The 23,074-nt window shown below is 35.0% G+C and overlaps 2 protein-coding genes across 2 annotated transcripts in view; one reads left to right on the forward strand and one right to left on the reverse strand.

Moving 5' to 3' along the window:
* The window catches only part of LOC127879383 (FRAS1-related extracellular matrix protein 2-like), a 326,727-nt gene that overhangs the window by 169,714 nt on the left and 133,939 nt on the right, over positions 1–23,074 (reverse strand). The window lies entirely within an intron of this gene.
* On the forward strand, positions 860–2,923 carry LOC127879390 (uncharacterized). The gene is made up of 2 exons (XM_052426174.1): positions 860–1,823; positions 2,348–2,923. Exons 1-2 carry the CDS (start codon positions 1,599–1,601, stop codon positions 2,462–2,464), a joined length of 342 nt encoding a protein of 113 aa, XP_052282134.1. The 5' UTR covers positions 860–1,598; the 3' UTR covers positions 2,465–2,923.

Consider the following 23,074-nt stretch of genomic DNA (forward strand, 5'->3'; position numbering starts at 1 on the left):
GAAGAACTACATATTCGATGAAGCATTACTACGATTTCTTTATTTTTGTTTATGTATTTTCTTTATTTCACTCAGGAAAGAATTTTCCCTATTATGGAACATTTGGTTAAGAGAAAGTCTCTTCTCAGCAAAATCCAGTCTAGACAGAAACTGGTGTCCCTGGTAAGCCTGTGCAAACTGCCATGACTCATCTAAAGAACTAAGCACGATAATTAAGCCCTGTTTTCCCAGAGTGAGGTTCTGTTAATGAACATCTTGACTTTCAAGAGTTAAGTCTCCTTAAGTCAGTCCTTTAACTATAACTTAAACATGTTATGAAAAAAGCTGAGAACAATAAATCGACAGTGGAGCTTATACAAAGCACTATTCACTTCGCAAAATTATATCAAATATAATTTAGATATTTCTTAATTAGACATAATAAAATATTTCTAGTGCGTTTGTTTCATTAGGCACATTTTCAGTCTTGACATAAAAATAAACTAATCAAGAAATGGATATTGAATATAATCTTTAAATATCAGACGCATGCACTAAAAGCATTTTGCTTTTGAGAAAAGCAACTTTTCCAGAGAGTAAATGACATCTCAAACTATAACATTTCCAGAAACAAAACAGTTTTTTAAAGATTAATGATTGAGAAATAATCATAAGTGATGTTATCAATAAAATGATCACAGTTTCATCGTTTTCCTCCAATAAACATTATCTAATACAGCAGGTGCTTGCATAATTAATTATTTCTGAACAGCATGGCAAAAACTACAAAAACTTTCTTTGGAAAACAGTGTATAAAATTGCAATAAAAATAATACGCTGCTGTCAATAAAAACACATGAAATAATTTAAAACGCTTAAAAACATATGGCATGCAATACAATCAGCATGAGCGTCTGCAAGCCCGGCTGTATTCTGCAACTTGGGATTATGTTATAGCATTTGATAACATCCTAAAATTATGTTCTTTAATTCTTTAAGATTATAATGGCATTAAAATGGTGTGCATGGAATAACTTTGTTTTAAGCAGTCTATAGGCAAATCCATATCAATGATAAATTTCAATTAAAAAGTCAATTTCGTCTTGTTTTCTTTTTTTGTCATAGCTGAAATTAAACTGCAATTCGGTTAACATCCTTGAAATGCAGTTAAAAAGCTTTAATATTAATGATAGTGATAATATGTGTTTACATATTTCTGATGTGAACTTATTTTATTTCATGCCAAATAGTAATTAAGTTCAATCAAGTTTTGATGGATCTGAGAGTAATACAAATAACGAAAGCTATATCATGTTCCTTTTATAGAAAACTCTCATCAAAACCGGCATATCTTGAAATTGTCTAACTGAAGACATGGTATACAATGCTAGCATATCAAGAAAGAAAACATGTTTTACATCTGATTCTCTGTCCGATTAGATATGTTTCATTTCGGCACTCATCCCAAGGAATATGAATTTTCCGATCAAGGTACCTTAGCATTAAATCTGGTAATTTGCAGAACTGATGTTGTTACACTAGATGAACTAGCCAATGACCACGGGGATATAAGCGGGTATTTTATAGGCTGATGGAGCAGATGAGATGGGATGCACTGAATGAATAAATCTGTAGCGCTTGCCGAGGAGTTTGGTATCGACCAATCTATGCCTAGACATGCCGGTCACCATCGTCACATGCCCTATGCCCCAGCAGCTACCCCATCCCAAAACTGGAAGACGAACATGTATCTTCCCTTCATGGGTCATCTGCTACAGAAATTAGACTCATGGCTACTGCAAGGGCACGCACGATTCAATGTTCAATATCTCATACCAACCAAGGTGCGTACATGTGCCGTTTCTGTTGCTATTGACTCAGGGCCGTCGTCGGACTTTTCAAAGTAGTCAGGCTCTAAGTGCCGGAGACCAGACTGCTGAAAATTACATGATATTGTATTGCAGTTATACAGTAACTTGCAATATCAGAAATTTACGGACATTCAGAGATAGATCTACCTTTGTCAAATAAATTATTTATGAATGTTAATAATAATAATAATACACATGCGTTTATGCAGTCAATGATTATATACAAATTAAGTATATGTAAATCAGCGATAAGCAAATATAAATCTATTTAATGTTCGGGTTTATGTTTTGACGATACAGTGATATGGTTTAATAAACTAAACTGTGGGACAAATTTGAAAAATACTGCGATGCCATTAGTTAAAATACAAATCCAAACATTAAGTGTTCTACCCAATCAGAAGCACAGATTATACAAACGCTTTTGTTATAGTTTTATGCAATATGCCGCATGTATATCCCAATTCAATTACACCACACGTTTTTTTATATTGAAGGTGATCGAATTAACAGACGATCTTGTTCAAGAGATTTTCACCAAGTTCCAGTCGGACCTTGAGGTTGACTATGTTTCATTTGCCAGGGAGTGTAGAAGGTGGAAGGCGAAGTGGTAGATTTCATCTCCTGAGCCATTCAAAACCCTTGAGTCGGCGCTTACCCCCGCAATGGAAAACTCCTACCCCAATGTTCGAAGATGCCTCCTCATTCTGCTCTGCATGCCAGTATCGACAGCAACAACGCAGGTCTTTTTCTACAATGAGACGGGTGAAGACATACCTCCGTTGCACCATGGGAACTGAGCACATGTCCGGTCTTGTCTTGTTGAATATACACCGAGAGCGAGAGATGGATCTGGAAGAGATCATTGACATATTTGCCTAACGAAAGGAGCGCCGTTTGGCTCTTTTATTTCTTGTGTAATGTAATGCATGTAATACAGGGGACTTTGCATTAATTAGAATGTATACAGTTTATGTGTATAGTTTTTTGCTATATGTAGAGAATACAACAAGAGATGTAAGTGACTAGAGTTATCGAGTAAATATGATAGACATTATTGCTATCTAAAAGATGGATATTTTGCTTTATTATGTCTCTTTTATTTGTGTTTTAACAATACAAATTAAGCTTTAGTTACTTTTATCCAAAAGTGTTATGTCCTATTTTATACCATATTAATGTTTTATTTAGCCATACATTAAATGACATACCCCTACATAATTCTAGAATATAAATCTTAAAGGAAAATCACATGTTTTAAAATCGAAGATAAATGGTATGATATCCAAGTTTATAACGCCGTATAATATTGTCTAAAACCTCTCTAGAATGCACTTACAGCTTCGTAGAGAAAACAATTTATGGGGGAGCATCCCCCGGGACCCCCCTAGCATGCCGTTTGCTGAAAATTAGCCCAGCTACGCCCCTTAGTGATTTTCCTCTTATGTCAACATATAAGGCTAGACAAAGAACAATACATATTTGCAGAGATGTAGAGGTAAGCTTTCAAAATATCTTCCCACACTATCCAATGACAGAGAAAGTTGCAATAATTTGAAGAAGACATTAATATTCTTTAAGAATGCTGGCAAATTAGACTGGTAGTTCTATTTGTGCATTCTTTGAGATTTAAATTACATAACACAGTCCACAATGAATTGTTGTGCATGGTTTTTACCAGCTCAGCTGCAACTTTTATATAAGCCAGATGTGCCAAACGCCAAATACTGGAAATGTCAATCATTTAAAATATACCAGAGTCTCATTCTAAGAAAACTGAGCTTAAGCCTTAATGCATGAGTGTAAAGTATTGTCCCACATAAGCCTAAGCACTTTGCACAGGCTAATCAGGGACAACACTTTCCTCTTGAATAGGCTTTTTAATTCAGAAGAGACTTCCTTTAAACAAAAACTTCAATCAGAGTGAAGTGTTGTCTGTGAAAAGCCTGTGATGCACAGGCTAATCTGGGATGACACTTAAAAAAGAATGCAGCTCTTCCTTATTACAAAGTTGAGGGTAAAGATTGAAGACTCGAACTTGACAGTTCCAATAATTAACATGTAATACTTATTCCAAAAAAAACCCACTCAACAAAGTACATTTGTCTTATTTTATTTATAAAATTACTTAACTATTTTACAGAAAATGGACTTTTCTTGTTTTTATTATCTATTATTTCAAATATAAACAATACACTAATTTTTTTTTCTTAATGTGTTGATTTTATATTATTTCAATGAAATACCAAAGAAAGTGTCCAGGGCCCTTGCTACACTTTGGGGGATTGGGGCCGGGGCCCTTAGAGGGGGGAATTTTGCGTTGTTTTGGGCTAAAAGGGGAATTTAAGATGATCTTTTCACCAACTATTCAACACTTAAAATTGCTATATTTTAATGTAATTTAAACAAGGGCTGTTTGTAAAACATGCATGCCCCCCATATGGGTTCTCCGTGGTAGTGACAGCCATTGTGTGAATTTGTTTTTTGTCACTGTGACCTTGACCTTTGACCTAGTGACCTGAAAATCAATAGGGGTCATCTGCCAGTCATGATCAATGTACCTATGAAGTTTCATGATCCTAGGCCCAAGCGTTCTTGAGTTATCGTCTGACAACCACCTAGTGGACGGACCGACAGACCGACCGACAGACAGACCGACAGACCGACATGAGCAAAGCAATATACCCCCTCTTCTTCGAAGGGGGGCATAATAAATATACATTTAATCAAAGGTTAATAGCACAATACCAGCTGGCAACATAGGTATAAAAGTATTATAAAAAAAAAAAATTGGAGGGGGGGATTTTTAGCTGAAATAGGGGAAAACAGTATATTTTTTTCATGGGGGAAGCCGCCGATATTTGGCGCTAAAAAGTGCAAATCGAGGGCCCTGATGTCACTAATCATATCATATGTATTAAACGTACTGAAAACATAATTTATCAGTTTTAATCATAATAATTTATCAAGTTTTAAAAAGTACTTTAACAACATTCTAATTGCCCAACGTTACATAATGCATTTTTTACCCTGCTACATAAATCAGTTGTACTAATTGCAATGACAAGACTGGCATGGGAGCAGAAGAAAATATTGCACAAGGGTACATGGCAGCATTCTGTGGTGCAAGCCAATGGCTGCTATCATTCCTCTAGCAATCATCACACCACAGCAGACATTTTAATACATCCAATGTAAACAGTTTCAGAAAACATCATTATCTGCTTTCAGTTCTTCATGTTTTAAGCCCCTTTTTCTTAAGTTCTTGCAAACTTATACCAGTGGTATTTAAGTGGAAAGTCCTCATTATAATGGCTTTTATTGTATAACCATAATGATAATGGTTTTTTTGTAATGATCATGGTATAACCATTAATGATTATGAGGGGTTGTAAGGTTCATAGTAGATATGTAAGGATTATAGTAATTATATGAGGCAAGTATAAAAAGATCTTTATTTTATTAAAACAGTGGCTTCAAACGTACGAAACTGCCAAGCTGCACATGAAGTTATCAAAACCCTCAACAAAGACCTTCCACAATTAAGTAAAACAAAGTCTAATATGATACTTGCTGATTGATAATAGGACAACAACAATAAACAAGAGTTCCACGGTAGAAGACATATGTCCCCCAAACAGGGCTTTGAACTAGAGACCCCAATTTCAATAGGGGTCATCAACATAACTGTCCAAGGCCAATGCACATATTAAGTATCAAGCACATCGATCCGTTCTTTGACGAGTTATTGATCGGAAACGATTTTCACACTTATTATGACAGTGACCTTGACCTTTGACCTTGTGACCACAATTTCAATAGGGGTCATCTACTGTCCAAGGCCAATGTGCATCAGAAGTATCAAGCCGATTGGTCAATTCGTTGACAAGTTATTGATCGGAAACAATTTTCACACTAATTGTGACAGATACTTTGACCTAGTGACCCCAATTTCAATTGGGGTCATCTTCTGTCCAAGGCCAATGCATATGTGAAGTAAGAAGCCAATTGATCAATCCATTGACGAGTTATTGATTGGAAACGAACTTGTCTACCGACTGACCGACGGATAGACAGACCGCTCGACATCCAGCAAAAAATTAAATCCCCTCTTCTTCGAAGGGAGGCATAATAATGAAGTCAAAATGTCTCAAAGCTGTGTACAGCTGTGTATTGAGTATATATGTTATAAATAATTGACACTAAATAGTTGCCATACGTAAACCAGTGATCAAGGGGGGGGGGGGATAATTGAATACTGACACTAAATATTTGCCACAGGTAAACCAGTGATCAAAGAGGGGGGGGGAATAATTGAATAGTGATGGTTAATAGTTGCCACATGTGAAACAGTTATCAAGGGGGAATGATTGAATACTGACATTAAATAGTTGCCACATGTAAATCAGTGATCAAGATGGTGGTATTAAATACTGACACTAAATATATAACACAGTGATCAAGGTGGGATAATTTAACACTACATCTAAATAGTTGCCACAATGTAAACCAGTGATCAAAATGGGGGGATAATTGAATACTGACACTGAATAGTTGCTAAATGGTAACCTGTTATCAAGAGGGGGGGGGGAGTAATTGAATACTGACATTAAAAAGTTGCCACATGTTTACTGTGATAAATGGGGAATAATTGAATACTGACACTAAATAGTTGCCACACGTTAGCCAATGATCAAGGGGGGATAATTGACCAGTCGCTAAATACGCGATCGCTCCGCCCAATAAGTTGTGTTTTCATAAAATGCTTATTCCAATACTCCGACAGTCTTTGTTTGTCAGACCATGTGGCTGCAATAAACGAAATCTGATTGATTATTACGTGAGTTTGATTGACAGCTGGCGAGTGGTCACTTGAATACTGACATTAAAAAGTTGCCACATGTAAACCAGTGATCAAGAGTGGAGGGGGATAATTGAATACTAAATCTAAATAGTTGCCACATGTAAACAAGCCATCAATAGGGGATAATTGAATACTGACACTAAATATTTTCCACACAAAAAACAGTGATCAAGGGTGATATTATTGAATACTAACACTAACTAGTTGCAACATTTAAACCAGTGATAAAGAGGGATTATTGAATGCTGACATTAAATAGTTTCTTCATGTTAACAAATGATCAAGGAGTGATAATTGAATACTGACACTAAATAGTTGCTACATGTAAACCCGTGATCAAGGGATGATAATTGAATACTGACACTAAATAATTGCTACATGTAAACCAGTCATCAAGGGGTTGATAACTTAATACTGACACTACATAGTTGCTACATGTAAACCAGTGATCAAGGGGTGGTAACTGAATACTGACACTAAATAATTGCCACATGTAAACCAGTGATCAAGGGGTTGATAATTGAATACTGACACTAAATAGTTGCTACATGTTAACCAGTGATCAAGGGGGCGATAATTTTACACTGAATCTAAATAGTTGTGACATGTAAACCAGTGATTAATTAGGGGTGGGGCAGGGGGGTCATTGAATATGAATATTAAATAATTGCCACATGTAAACCAAGTGGTTATAATTGAATACTGAAACTTAATAGTTGCCACACAAAAAAACAGTGATCAAGGGGGGATAATTAAATATTAACATAGATTTATGCATAGATTTCCAATGTGTCGCACTTGACTATGCACATTGATTCGTACTTCAAAATGTTTGGTAAGAATAGCTATAATATACATAAATGCATTTCAGGTAGAAGATAAAACTTGGTTATCAGAGTGCCTTATTAGTTAAAAGTCTCTGTTATCTAAAGTGTCCTTTATCGGGTCTCAAAGGGTCTGCAACTTCATGAATATCACCAATTAAAACATGCTCTATCTGTGTTTATATTTCATTGAATACTATTAAATTTTCAGTATTTGAAGCACAGTGATTACTCTACATGCTGGAATATCAAACAACTTCTTGCAATATTTCTAGGTAGTTTTATTTTGTTTAAATGTTTACTGTTCATCCAGTTCATGCTGTTTTCCAACCAAAATTATTTTTTTTTGGGGGGGGGGGTTAAAAATCTTCCATTCTTTCTTAAATGTTATACTCTCCAATAGAAAAGGATACACCATTTATTAACTCAACAATGTGCATTGTCTAAAAAATAATCTTTAGGATATAACTCATGCCCAGCTTTTGGTTTTTCTCTGTTATCAAAGTGCCATCGGTTATCAAAGTATCCGCATTTCCAGCGTGTGCATTAAACCCAGTTTTCTGAGAGCAAGGCTTCTTGAAACTCTCTCCTGAGCAAGCATCAGAAAAGACTTAATTGACTGAAACTCACCTAATAATTCTTCAACATTTCTTACTCCAAAACATCAAAGAAAAAACATACATTATTTTCAGGCTAATTAAATTATTTTCTCATCATCAGTTACATTTCAGGTTATAAACAGTTCAAAACAGTCACTGATACAGGAGTTAAATTGAGTAAAAATAAATAAAATACAACCAAAATAAAACAGTTTCATGGGAAAAATTTTAAGAGAAGATGATCAAACCAAAGATAATTTATAAACAGCTTTTATAATATTTTGCACATAGTAATCTATTTTTAGATAACACAGCTGGATAATAAATAATTTATAAATCAAAGACTGTTGTTAACAGATAGTCAAATGGAATGCAACTTCATAAGAAAGCATGATAACCTCAAGACAAAAAAAATGCTACACCCATTGTAATATTTTGGTAAATTATATTTTAAGAATTCTGACATTGTCTCCCATGTTATTTAATTCTCTTTAAATTAAGTAGAAATCGCAAAAGTTCAGCCAAATTTTCTTTCTATGACGATGTGAGACTGCAATACCTCCTGGAGGCTTGCACTGGGTGCCTGTGTGATGCTACATTCCCCTGCATCTCATGTGCAATAGAATATACTAGTTTTTGTTTCAGAAGAATCTTGATTGTTTTTTTGTTCTAAATTCTTCTATTTTGTTGGGAAAGTTAACAACTAGGAAGTCAGATTGCCAGCAATAGTGAATATTGCTATTCACAGGGTAACGTTGGTAAACAATTGAAAAAAAAAATATTTCTATTATTAAAATCTCTTCAGAATTTGTAATTCCTAAATTACATTTCTTCTTATCTTCTTTACCAAAGGTGCAATTCCTCAAAACTTGTTCATAAAAAAACATCAAGGAAAACTTACTACAACTTGTACAAACAACATTATAGGAAAATCTGAAAATCAACTTTAAATCTACAGCTAGTGAGTGTTTAAGGATTAAGGAAATCAAGTGATCTGTCATCTCTCAGTTCCTCTCCGTAATTAAAATGGCATCATGCTGTTTATTATGCCCCGTTTGAATATCAGCTTCCAGTGGAGGTAATTGTCATGACTGAGCCGATAAAACTGTTCTTGTGTTGATCCCGAAATCAGGAGCTGAGAGTGTATTGGTGCTATTTCCGTAGTTTCGGCAGTCAAGAAACTAAAATGAAATGTTTGTGACTGCTTCCGTGCAATAGTGCACACTGACAAACCTAGATATGCAAACAGACAAGTGCAATGTAGAAAGGTGGGACCAGTTGATTTGGATGACATGCTGTTTTAAAGTTGTTGTTTTTTAAACTATAGTGCCTAAATCATCAGGCGCTCACCTGAGACCCTAAGGAACTAAGCAGGTTGAGTTCACAAGGTTTCACAAAAGACTGCAGATAAAGAAAACTGCCCACAAATATGGCAGCCTTGTTTTTAAATAAATCACAATAATTTTAAAACTCAGCCCAGATATATACAATTTATTCATGTTCATAGCCAGTTCATGCGGGTCAAAAGCATGGCTTCTAATTGTTCAAATGCTTTTGCTATAGCAACATAAGAAAAACTCTCCCGCCCTTATGGTGACCATGTTTTTCAATGGACAGAAACCATATCTCACTTGCCACAGTCACCATGACAACAAAGGTCAAGAGCAACTTTAATTAAGATTACGCTAACAGATGTGAATTCTAGCGGGTTCACAAGCTTTTTCCTTAATTTGACATAGTGACCTTGTTTTCGACCCCTCATGACCCAGTTTCAAACACACTATATATCATTGAAACATATGTTCTCATCCAGTTTCACGAAGCATGGGCAATAAATGGGGCGTCAATAGTGTTCCCAATCTTTTTCTTTAATTGCTTTTGTGACTAAGTTATTTATCCTATGTGAGTACTGACCCTATTTAAACTCAGCTGAGATATCATATGTTCTGACCAAGTTTCATGAAGATTGGACAATAACTGTTGCTTCTAGAGTGTTCACAAGTTAACAAACTGAACATCCATACTTATTTAATGTTATTTTATCACTGAATGTTTTAAGCAGATATAATCATTATGATGACTGTTTACAACAAGAAACCATCGGAGACGGGTGATGCTCCCCAAAGGTTTTTTTTTGTCACAATATTGCATTATATGTTCAGATAAAAGGAAACGTCTTGAGGGCACAGTAGTTGGGGGGACAATAATTTTTTTTATAGAAAATTTCAAAGGGCCATAACTCTGTGAAAAATCATCCGACCAGAACCCGCTGATAATATGCACATCTCCTCTTGGTAGTGAAGCTTCCCATAAAGTTTCATTGAATTCCGGTCATTAGTTGCTGAGAAATAGCCCGGACCAGAATTGCACTATATGTACAGTTACTGGAAAATTTCAAAGGGCCATAACTCTGTGAAAAATCATCCGACCAAAACCCTCTGATAATGTGCACATCTCCTCTTGGTAGTGAAGCTTCCCATAAAGTTTTATTGAATTCCGGTCATCAGTTGCTGAGAAATAGCCCGGACAAGAATTGCACTATAGATAGATAGATTTATTTCAACATAAAAATGCATAGATTTACATGGCAGCATGTTATATACACACAATATTAAAGTAATAAAAACAACCTGCATGTATAAACAAAGCCATGTCAATCAACATTATACGTTAAGGATTGCACAATAAAGGGTTTGCAATTAAACCCTTATTTCCATTGTGGTCCTTTATAAGTACACTATATGTCACATATGTACAGTTAATGGAAAATTTCAAAGGGCCATAACTGTGTAAAAAATCATCGGACCAGAACCCGCTGATAACATGAACATCTCCTCTTGTTAGTGAAGCTTCCCATAAAGTTTAATTGAATTCCGGTCATTAGTTGCTGAAAAATGGCCCGGACAAAAATTGTGCACGGATGGACACACAGACGGATGGACAGACGAAGCGGCGACTATATGCTCCCCCCAAAATAAATTTTGGGGGAGCATAAAAACTAAACTAAGACAGATGCCACAAGGTCAAGAAGATACAAATAAACCAAGCTCTGGGAAAACAGGCCTTACTGCATGTGTGTAAAGTGCTAAACAGGAACAATTTTTGTTAAGAGGAGACAACTAATTCCATAAAAGCCAAAAACTTAGTATATGATTAGCCTTCGCTGACTGCATGGGCTTAACTGGTACAATACTTTCAGCACATGCATTAAGCACCCTTTTCATAGAGTGTGGCTTATATACAATGGAGAACATAAAGCAAGCTGTTTACTAGAGATTGAATGTTCACTGGTGAACCCCTCAGTTCTATTTTATCTTCGCCATTTTTGTCAGGCGTAATAACATTAACATAACAAATTCAAATACCTTATCTAGTATTGTTTTACTTTCTTACAAAAGTGCTTACCTATAAACTATGGACTATGTCCATGAATCAGTTTCTTCTTCAGGTGGAGTCCTCCTTCATTAGATGTTTTGGCGCTATCCACGACATCTTCCGAAGGTGCGCCGGCAGAGGATGATCAAACCTCGACCAGAGACTGATTAGCTGTCCACTGCTGCTCTCTCATCTGCCATAACCACTTTGAGGCTGATTCTGCTTGCCTGCAGACATCTGCAGCCGATTGTATAAACAATTTAACCACAAGGTAACCGCAAGATCGCGGTTACCAGTCTCGGCGGTTTGTATAATAAAAACGACGTTGACAATCCCATTAATCGCTCTATTACCGCTGTTATTTTTAACCCACCTTTAGGAGCTGGGTTAGATGCTGGTTACCACACGATCTACTGACCACCATGGCGTTCTTTATTTTACACACAGACAAAATCAACGATTTTGATGAATTAACTTACAAACAAATGGACTTTGTCTGAAGAACAAACCGATGACGGTATCTGCGTCGTCCACGATGCCATGAAACGAGGACGGGTTGGCGAAAAGACTCGGCACCGCCTGCGAGATCTTTGACACTTCTGTCAATATGGGTCATCCCCCCATAGCGGCAGCATAGTTCCGCTCCCTTGATACCTCGGATTTCGCGTTTTTTGTCTAAAATAAATATAACATTTATAAATGGATACATTTCATTTCGCGTTTTGAAATTCTTCGATATTCTGCCATTGCTAGGTGAATTGTAGATCTATTAATTGTAGTTTGCGCCACCCTTGTGTAAGAAAATCCCTAGATGTTAGCTAAAATGCAAAAAAAACGTGTAATTACTATGGCAGTCGATGGTTCGAGCCCACCACCGGGCGAAATATATATCCCTCAGTGCAGTCAAGTTTATAACATTACCGGATCATTACCCATAGCGGATCACATTGATGTTCAAGACTGCCGTACGCTTAATCATTTTCACTCGTTAAATGGAAATTGTCTATTTTATGTCAATTTCTAATAAAAGACATACTAATTGTATATTTACAATGTTTCTCCACTTTTCTTTTATTTGTTGGAGTGTCATGAGTGTCCTCGGGCCGTTTCCACAAGCATTTACGCCAGCTAAAAGCTCGGACCATATCTCTCTGACTCGAGCAACCATGCCCGGACCGCCCGAGCCATGGTTCGCTCGAAGCTTGTGGATATTTATTTTCATGAATTCAGTTATTACGTCAATTTGTCGCTCGCTAAAAGCTTTCGCTCTTTTGGCAGTGTCCATTTTGTAAAACGTCGTCTGTCAAATTGACAATTTGCGCGAAAATGACGTCATGTTTATTATTGCATTGTTGGTAATTTTACTGCGATAAGTTACACAATTTCAACGGCTAAGTAACCGCGCAGTAACCATCGTTTATACAAAGTTACAGAGTTACATAGTTGATTCCGGTAGACAGATTACTCCTGTGACACAAGCTCTAGGATTTCTTCACTGTGGCGGATGCTTTGCCCTCTCACGACGGTGGATTTATAGTTAAAACTTTATTTCTTGATCCACCCAGAACTAATCTAGTCTCAGTTCGAATGTTTGCATATTTTTATGTCCCCCACTATAGTAGTGGGGGACATATTGTTTTTGCCCTGTCTGTTGGTCTGTTGGTTGGTTGGTTGGTTGGTTGGTTTGCGCCAACTTTAACACTTGCAATAACTTTTGCAATATTGAAGATAGCAACTTGATATTTGGCATGCATATGTATCTCATGGAGCTGCACATTTTGAGTGGTGAAAGGTCAAGGTCATCCTTCAAGGTCAAAGGTCAAATATATGGGTCAAAATCGCCCATTTAATGTACACTTTTGCAGTATTTCAATATTCAAGATAGCAACTTGATATTTGGCATGCATGTGTATCTCATGGAGCTGCACATATTGAGTGGTGAAAGGTCAAGGTCAAGGTCATCCTTCAAGGTCAGATGTCAAATATATGTGGCCAAAATCGCTCATTTTATGAGTACTTTTGCAATATTGAAGATAGCAACTTGATACTTGGCATGCATGTGTATCTCATGGAGCTGCACATTTTGAGTGGTGAAAGGTCAAGGTCATCCTTCAAGGTCAGAGGTCAAATATATGTGGCCCAAATCGCTTATTTTATGAATACTTTTGCAATATTGAAGATAGCAACTTGATATTTGGCATGCATGTGTATCTCATGGAGCTGCACATTTTAAGTGGTAAAAGGTCAAGGTCATCCTTCAAGGTCAAATATATGGGTCAAAATTGCTCATGTAATGTCACTTCTGCAATATTATAGCTAGCAATTTTATATTTGAAATGCATGTGTATCTCATGGAGCTGCACATTTTGAGTGGTGAAGGGTCAAGGTCAAGGTCATCCTTCAAGGTCAAACATAACATAGGGGTCAAGGTCATCCTTCGAGGTCAAACATCATATAGGGGGACATTGTGTTTCACAAACACATCTTGTTTGAGTCTATAACACTAGGTGGTAAGCTATTCCATAGGTCAACAGTTCTGTATGTGCATGAGTGTTTCTTTAAATTGTAGTTTGGTCTAAATTTATATAGCTTATGCTTATGTCCTCTAGTTATTTGGTCAGCCACTACTTCATTATGTAGCTATGTAAACATATTATGCGGTTGTAATCACATTTCTCATTCATGATTGTATATGTCTCTATCATGTCTCCACGAATACGTCTATGTGACAGGCTTGGCAGTTTCAGAGCTCGCAGTCTTTCTTCGTATGGTAACTCGTGTAATCCAGGGACCAGTTTTGTAGCACGACGCTGGACAATCTCTATCAGGTCTATATGCTTCTTTAAGTGTGGTGCCCACACTTGATTGGTATATTCGAGGTGTGGCCTAACTAAACTTCTATATAGTGTCACAAATGTTTCTCTAGCAAGATATTCAAAAGATCTGCGTATGACCCCCAGTACTGAGTTAGCCTTGTTCACCTTCTCTAGTATATGTTCTTCAAAATACAATTTATTATCGATTATAACCCCAATGTCCTTTTCTGATTTAGATTTTTCCATAGGCTCAATTCCAGTTTTTAGAGTATATTTGAAGTTTCTAGTACTTTCTTTTGTGCATATGATCATACATTTACATTTCTGAGGATGGAACTTCAATAACCATTTTTCAGACTAGTCTTGCATACAATGAATGTCCTCCTGTAATTTCAAACAGTCTTCGGTATTATGAATTTCTCTTTAGATTTTTGTGTCGTCAGCATATAGGTATATGTCACTATCGTTTTTCAAGCTCTCGGGCAGGTCATTTATGAACAAAACAAACAGTATGGGGCCTAGAACAGATCCTTGTGTAATGCCACTTGTTACGTCCTTCAAAGAAGAATATTCATTGTTTACTGTCACATGCTGTTTTCTGTTGTTTAAAAACGCCTTAATCCAGTTTATGTAAGTTTTTCCGAATCCGTACATACTGAGCTTATGTGTAAGAAGACTCACAGTATCGAACGCCTTCATAAAGTCACAATAGGCATCACCAATCGCATTCCCTGCATCTAAACTGTCAGTCCACTTACCTCAATTACCTCAAGTAGCTGCAATACTGTGGAACGCTGAGGAATAAATCCAAATTGTTTTTCACTGAACAAGTTATTTATTTTCATGTGTTTTATCATTCCCTCTCTAACAATGTTTTCCAATACTTTGAACACAATGCACGTTAAACTCACTGGTCTATAGTTGCCTGCTACCTTCTTGTCTCCTTTCTTATGTAAAGCTGTGTCTTTCGCAAACCTCCATTCCTCTGGTACTTCCGCATTTATACCTGAGTTGTCAAATATAATTGCTAATGGTTTACATAATGCTGAACTAAGTTCTTTCAATAGGCGTGGACACATATTATCGGGACCGCGGGATTTGTCAATTTTCAGCATATCTAATTTCTTTTTCACAATTTTAGGAGTTATATTTATAGTGTTCGAAAAGTCAGTGTGCTCAACATGTTTCTGTTCGAAATCTGGCAATGGGCTGTCACTAGCATTAGTAAATACGGAGGGAAAAAAGTCCTAAAAAATTTCAACTTTTTCATAATCACTACTCGAAACCTCTGACTTATCTTCACTTGTATACAGGTCAGGAATTGATGATTTTGTCTTTGTTCGAGAATTGACATATGTCCAAAAATTCTTTGGATTTTCTTAAACCTTTTCTATGATTTTTCTTTCATGATTTTTAACAGCTTGACGTGTCAACCGACGCACTTGATTTCTCACTCTATTATATTCTTGCCGGTCCTTTCCATTTCCAATTTGCCTGTACTTGTGTCCTTTTCATCTTTGCTTTTAATGTGTTGTCTATATAGATTGTTTTGTTCCTTTTATTTTTCCTACTATCATTTACCTGGACTTTTGGAATACATGATTCCATGGCTGCTTGTAATTTCGTTCTAAACACACTCCATTGTGCTTCAACTTGCTTATTTCCTAGAATATTTTGCCAATCAATGCCAAGTAACTCTTCCATGGTTCTAAAGGAAAATAAAAGGTGGTAACCTGTTCCATATAAATAACAGCTGTAATCAAATTACCACAGTTAATTTAAACCACCGTTTATACAATTGGCTGCTGCTTTGCCCGTCTCCTTGCCATTCCAGTGATGCAAAGTACAGTCAACTTGCCAATAGGGGTCACACCAATAGGGGGTCACTATCGTGTATTTCACGAAAAAGTATAATCAAATCAAAAACAATTGTTGCATAGTGTGTACCTTGGATAAATGTACAATTTTACAAATTTGTGAAAAGATGCTCCAACTGTTGATCTGACAGGGTGGATAATGCTGTAAAGAGTGATCCTTTATTGGCGATAGTGAGCGCTTTTGTGTACATCATTTTATTATAGGTAATATTTATCTATTTTCAAGGAAACATTTTTTAATCTGAAATATTGTTAAATGACAGCGTTATAAACTGTTTATTTGATAGCTTTTGTGATCATATGATATTTTTTCATTGTCGTACTTTCATTGGTCATTTTTGCAAAAAATCAGTTTTAAGTGTACTGCAGCAAAGTAATGATACAGAAAAATGATATAAAGGCATTTATGTTTACATCTTGTCATAATTACACAAAAGCCAAAAGGACAAAATTCTAAAGGAAATATTTAATGTTTTTGGCATGTGATTCTCTATTGGCAAGTTGATAGTACTCCGTACGTCTTCCAGAGTGACTGCCCGGCGAAGCCCCGACTACCAAACTCGACAGGGAGATTCCTGGTCTTCCATCCTTGTCGTCGGCACTCATCAAATAGCGGCTGGTATTTGGCCTTCTTTCTCTTGTGTGCCTCCTCCATTCGCGCTTCCCATGGTACTGTCAGTTCCAGAAGCACTTGCTTCTTCGTTGCCCTTGACAGCAACAACACGTCAAGACGTAGAGTGGTTGTTCCCGGTCCCTCGCTGAAGCTAGGATGCCTGAATTTGTAGACCTTTTGTAGCAAGTATTTATAACCACAGTAACTGAAATTTTGATTGGGAGAAAATGCTTTCAGTTCAACTAGACCAAATCATTAACATATTAGAAAAAGTATGAGAGAAATTGTGAAGTGAAACACTAATACATATTTTCCACTCATATTATATAAAATGCAATATTAAAGAGGTTTCATCTCTTGTTGTAAGTGTAAGCCATGTGTTAGCAATGATTATTTGTATGGCATACAATCATGAAATGGGACTTAAACCATAGTCATTTCAATGCAATGTGTATTATATACAACGGCTATTATAGCATATCGCATTATTATTTAAGCGACATAAGGGATGTCAAAAAGAAAAGAAAACAGCATTTTTTGCAACTCAGTTCCATAAAATCGGGGTATTAAGCGTTCGTTCCCATTCAAAATTATGCTTCATATTCCTAGTGCTTTTTATTGATTTATACATCTTTGGCCAGTTTGTTGACATTTGAAGTTTTATTCTGAGTTGTCATACAATTTCGCAACCGGGACATATTTGTGATTGAACTTTTCTTAATTCCAATAACTGCTTTGTTTTTGTAAAGCTAGTTTATTTACGTTCTTCAGTCACTGTCACAATTAACTATCAATATCTTGTTTTAAGATCCATTGGCATAACAGCATACAACTCTTGAATTTTCAATTGAGAAATTGAATTGTTGTTACATTAAGGTTTAATTATTTTTCTTTAGAATACTGCGAGTGTGTTGTGATTTGTTTGCTTTCATTGTTCAGTGTTGTTTTTTCTATTTCATTTTTCCAATTAATTATCATTATTTCAATAAATATGAGTTGGTGATGTGATGTTTCGGTCCAATGAATCCCAGTCCGGTCCTGTTCAGTGTTGTGTTGTGTTTTTTTCTAATTCATTTTTCCAATTATCATTACGGTATTTCAATAAATTTGAGTTGGTGATGTGATGTTTCGGTCCAATGAATCCCAGTCCGGTCCTGCAAGAACAAATGTCCTGTGGACTTAAAATACTTTGGGAATATATGTCCATGTATCTAGCCTATAGACTTCCAACGTCTTCAGCGCTCTCGTTTTCAATCCTACATAATACCAAACTACAGTACAGATTGAAGGCAGATTTATTACCATGGAATATTTAGTGCAATCTCATTGTGTAATTCATTAGATCTAGTTACCTTTCACATTTTAAACATGAGATATCTGAAATCTCAATACTTTGACATTTAAATTATACGATGTAATCCTTGCTGAAATATATATAGTAAACAGATACCAATACATCACAATGATTTGTCATGTCTCGGTAACAAACACGTCTAATGACACCATTGCACGATGGCAAACTATCCTGGGGTAACTTGTGGTAGCTATTTACCATTAATACATGATAGCATTACGCATTATCGGAAACATAAACCTTAGCAAATGGGGAATTTAGGCTTATATTTGTCAAAAAGATGCCCTTTCCTTCTATTTAAATGAAATATGTCACCTTGGCAAATTACTGCGTACATGGACATCAAAAGTAGCATTACATTATACTTTGACATAGATTGTTTGGGCTGCTGACCTTAAATCGATTTTGCACAGATTGTCATATTCTAGAAAAATGTAATTAAATGAATTAACCAAAAAACGTTAATATTTTAAATAGTTTAAAATAATTCTAACAATAAGAACAACATTTAAAATATGAAAAATATGCCTGTCCTGAGGCTCAAACCTGCGACCACTAGACGCAAAATGGTCTCTCAGTTGAATAGGTAGTCGGAAGGAACTAAAAAATTCTTATATTATTTTAAGTTTTTCCTTTGTTTCATTTTGGGAACGACTGTTTCCTGTCAGTTAGTGAAACGTAAGATAATGTAATTGCTTTTAAAAATACTCGGTGAGAGCCAATGCCTTTGTAGTATTAATGATTTAATTATCTAAGGCACTATGCCCCCCCCCCCCTGAAAACCATGAAGTAAAATTAATATGCTTCAATAATATCTGCAGGTGTTTAGAAAACAATTCAAGAAAAATGTTATCATAATTAGAATGGAAAATTTATTAGTACATGTTTAACTTTTAATGGTTCATAATCATATCTTATCTTCATTGCTTATCTTCAAACTCATTGATCAAAATTCAACACTTGAGTATCTGTCTTTAAAACAACATCTTTAATATGAAATGGTTTTTCATTAATTGCAACATAAATTGTATTATTTAATAATTACAAAAAGTATTTACAAGCACACTCTATTATTTTGGCAAGTGCCCTATGCAATAAGTGTATTGTAAGAATTACTAAAAAAAAAATAACGCTTACTTTTGGGAATATTTGTGTGTATCTAAATTTTCTGAGTTTCAAACAGATATTATTTGTAAGTGTCTGAAAACTAAAAGTAGTTAAGATAATGCATGCATTCTTTTTGAAAGTACGACTATTTTTTATATTTATTTTGCTTGAAGTGAACAAGTCCATTTAAACTCATTCAAGACCTTAATCAACTGATATTTTAAAGCAATATCACTACCCAAGGATGCACAGTACAAACATATAAGAAACAAAAGTATCAATGAGGCCGTAAAACTACTTGGCGCCAATTGGGGCTTGTACAAATATTATATTGTCTTCGTTTGTTTGTTTTTCTTTTCTTTTTAATCTGAATTTAAATGGAAAGCCAAAAATACCCTTGATATCTACTCCCTGGCGACAAGTGTATAACATAAGATTATACCAATACAGTTAACAAAAATATTGCATCTTTAACCATACATGAAGAAAATGCAAAATTTGGTGGTTTTTCCCTTAAAAAAATACATGGAATTTTTTTTGTTTTTCTGAATTATCAGAAAGGTTTCTGATACCTATTTATTACCCCAAAACTGAAACCCTGGGTAAATTCCCATGACTGAAAATGTCTATTTATTTAATTTTTCCAGAAATCAGAGGGAAAACTTTAGATTTTGAGTGATTTTACCCAAAAAAAATCATTGATATGCACGGCTGTGACACTTAAGAAATGGGTTTTCTGGAAGGATATAAAATTTTCTTTTCAAATATACACAAAAATTATTGGCCTCAAAACTTGCAATAAACACCTGCGCTCTCGGACCATGATAATCTGCTTTATGGATTTATTTATTATTACAGTAAATGAATATTTGCCAAAAAAGCATAATTCCCCCCCCCCCAAAAAAAAATGACCTTTTCACGTTACAAAAAGTACAAAATTAACAAAATACTTATAATAAATGTGTTTCTTGCAAAGATTTTTGATTATCAGCATAATAGTAATAAAGTATTGTAATATTTCATTTGATTTGTACAAGATCGCAACACAAAATCAGCACCTCGATATTTTCTCCTTTTTTGATAGGTTGGCGGCCATTTTGAAAATGGCGGCCATTTTGAAAAATATGAATTGAGTCCATAGCCTATTGTGTCTTAAATACTTTAAACTACCAATGATCAACGTGTGTTGCTTTTATCAAAAAGTTAACAATTCCACTGAGTACAAGCACCATATGTGGTGGAAGATGTGACCGCGGTTAGATTTTAAGGCAGCTTTAAGGTCTGGAAGAGTGAACTCGTTGAATGCAGTTATTTCTTTATTTTAAGACTGAAACAATATGTTGAGAATATTATACAAATGAAGATATCTGTTAATACAAAAAAGGAAAACACTTGCTTATATGACATACGTTCGTTGAATATTGAAATTATAGATTGGAGTAGGAAAATCCTATTTTTGGTACTTTAGGCGGCCATTTTGGAAGCCATTTTGACTTATATGCAATATTTAAATAAATTTTTTTCATGTAGAAACTTATTTTAATTAATTTATAACATAAAACAGCTAATTTCAATGCCAAAAACAGAATATTTTAATCAAATATGGCAGTAACATGTAATTTCCTAAATTTTGGGTGCCATCTTGGCGGCCATCTTGAAAATGGCGGCCATTTTGAAAATTGGAGATGGGTCCATAGCTAAAAATGAATAAAATACTTTAATCTACAAATGTGCCAAGTTTCTTGCTTTTATCAAATAGTGAACAATTCCACTGAATTCAAGCACCATATGATCCCGCTAATTGGACATAGTTTGTATCACATAGAAATTCTGAAAATATACCGGTACTTTTTTTACCGTTATCACGGCCGTTATAATCAAGAGCGCCACCGGCTATTTGCGATACATTGATAAATAAGCCAATGTTATTTATGAGGTAGTGCTAAGGACCGGATGTTATGAAATGTCACGGATAATTCTACAGAATGATTAGCTTTATATGTTGTTGTTTTTTTTAAACATATTTCGCATTATTTTAAAATCTGGCAATGTAGTGCAATTCAGCGAAGATTTATTCATCCACACATATGCAGAAACCGATAATATTATATCAACACATCATTGATATGACCTTTATAAGTTGTGGCATGGTAAAGATTTTAACATAGGTTTTAAGCTGTTTGCTGCTCAAACGTATCTAATGGTTGGAAATGAAAATAAAAATCTAGTAAGAAATGTCTTTAATTAAATTAAACTTTCTTAGTGACTACATTTCGTCAAAATAGATATCTAAGTGGTTAAGGGTTAAGTGAAAATAGGTTTGATGCAAAACATATAAATTTATCAAATTAACTGGAAAGAAATGAAATAAGAACAAAATATATATCTGCAGGGGAAACAAAAATCGATTAATGGAAACCTTAGAAGTTGGTTATCCAGTTTTGCTGTGTCAGAGGGGACCAACCCTGGATCAAAATGAAATTAATGAGATAGGGTATCTCCTTAATGAGAGATAGCAGGGGGTCATGTACCCTGGTAAACAGGACATCTGTGAATTATGCAACAACATTCACCAACCAGCATCCAAATAATGTGAAAACCATGAGCAAAATGATATATAAATAGCTTTCAGCTGAACAAATTGTGATTACGTTCAGTTGGGGAATTTCCAATCTTAAAACAAATTTAATGAATTTATGACTTGAATTGATGGCTAATGTCTGGTCAGGACATTTACAGTCTATTTTTGAAATATTATTGGAGACATTTCAAATTAATAATCAAATATTAAATTTCAAAGAAGATTCAGCCATTTTATCATAATAAAAAGAATTAAATTAAAAATCCTGCAAATCCTCTCTGTATCATTAATAGATATATACAGGGACCTATACAAACAAATATACTCAGAGTTCTGATAAGCCATCATGAAAATGGATGTAAACAAAACTTTTAAAACTTATAATTCATAAACTAATTTCTTTCTCTAAAGCAATATTTCCACCACAATAAATTAGGCTGACCCCAAGTCTAATCAAGGTAAATTACATTCATTATTTTAACACAAAATAAAACGAAAAACACAAGTATTGTTTTCAATGTTTTAATAGCCTCATAATTATTAACCTGACAAAATAACAAGACTAAAATATTCACACATTAAAACACGCTGATGCAATTAAAGGCATGTAATTTTCTATCCTTACAAATCAATTTATTATTTCCATGAGGATTCTTCCAATACCTTGGAACAAAGTACATTGATTACCCTCATTCAGCAGGTGTCTGCTCATCCAGTGGGTTGACCCCCACCCCCAATCTTAGGCAATTACTCGGGCTTTATCTATTGATATTGATTTCTGTGATATCTCTTTGAACAGTGTTAATGTAATTTTTGGCTATCAGAAACTTCTAATAATTATACATGTGGATACAGGGGAAAGATAAGTTATGTCATAAGTAGCCATTCCTTGATTAAATACAGTAATTTATCAGTCGGCAATTGCAGCTTCACAATGGTGGGTCAATCTTACGGTCAAGCAATAATGAAATATGTAGATGACCAGATAAATAACAATCAAGCCAGCTATCTTTGTGAATAAGAAAAGTATTAGTGAAAATATTTTAAGTAGTCTTTTCTTCCATTGTTACATATTAATTAAAAATTCACATGCCATGTTTATTAAACACTAATTTGACGGATATGGAGGGGGTATTTTGCTTGCTTACAAATTGGTACTTTAAACTTAAAGCCCCGTGATGCAACTTGTTATCTATATTAAAATTGCACACCGA

Source organism: Dreissena polymorpha, chromosome 4 (assembly GCF_020536995.1).
Source record: "Dreissena polymorpha isolate Duluth1 chromosome 4, UMN_Dpol_1.0, whole genome shotgun sequence".
Taxonomy (NCBI): domain Eukaryota; kingdom Metazoa; phylum Mollusca; class Bivalvia; order Myida; family Dreissenidae; genus Dreissena; species Dreissena polymorpha.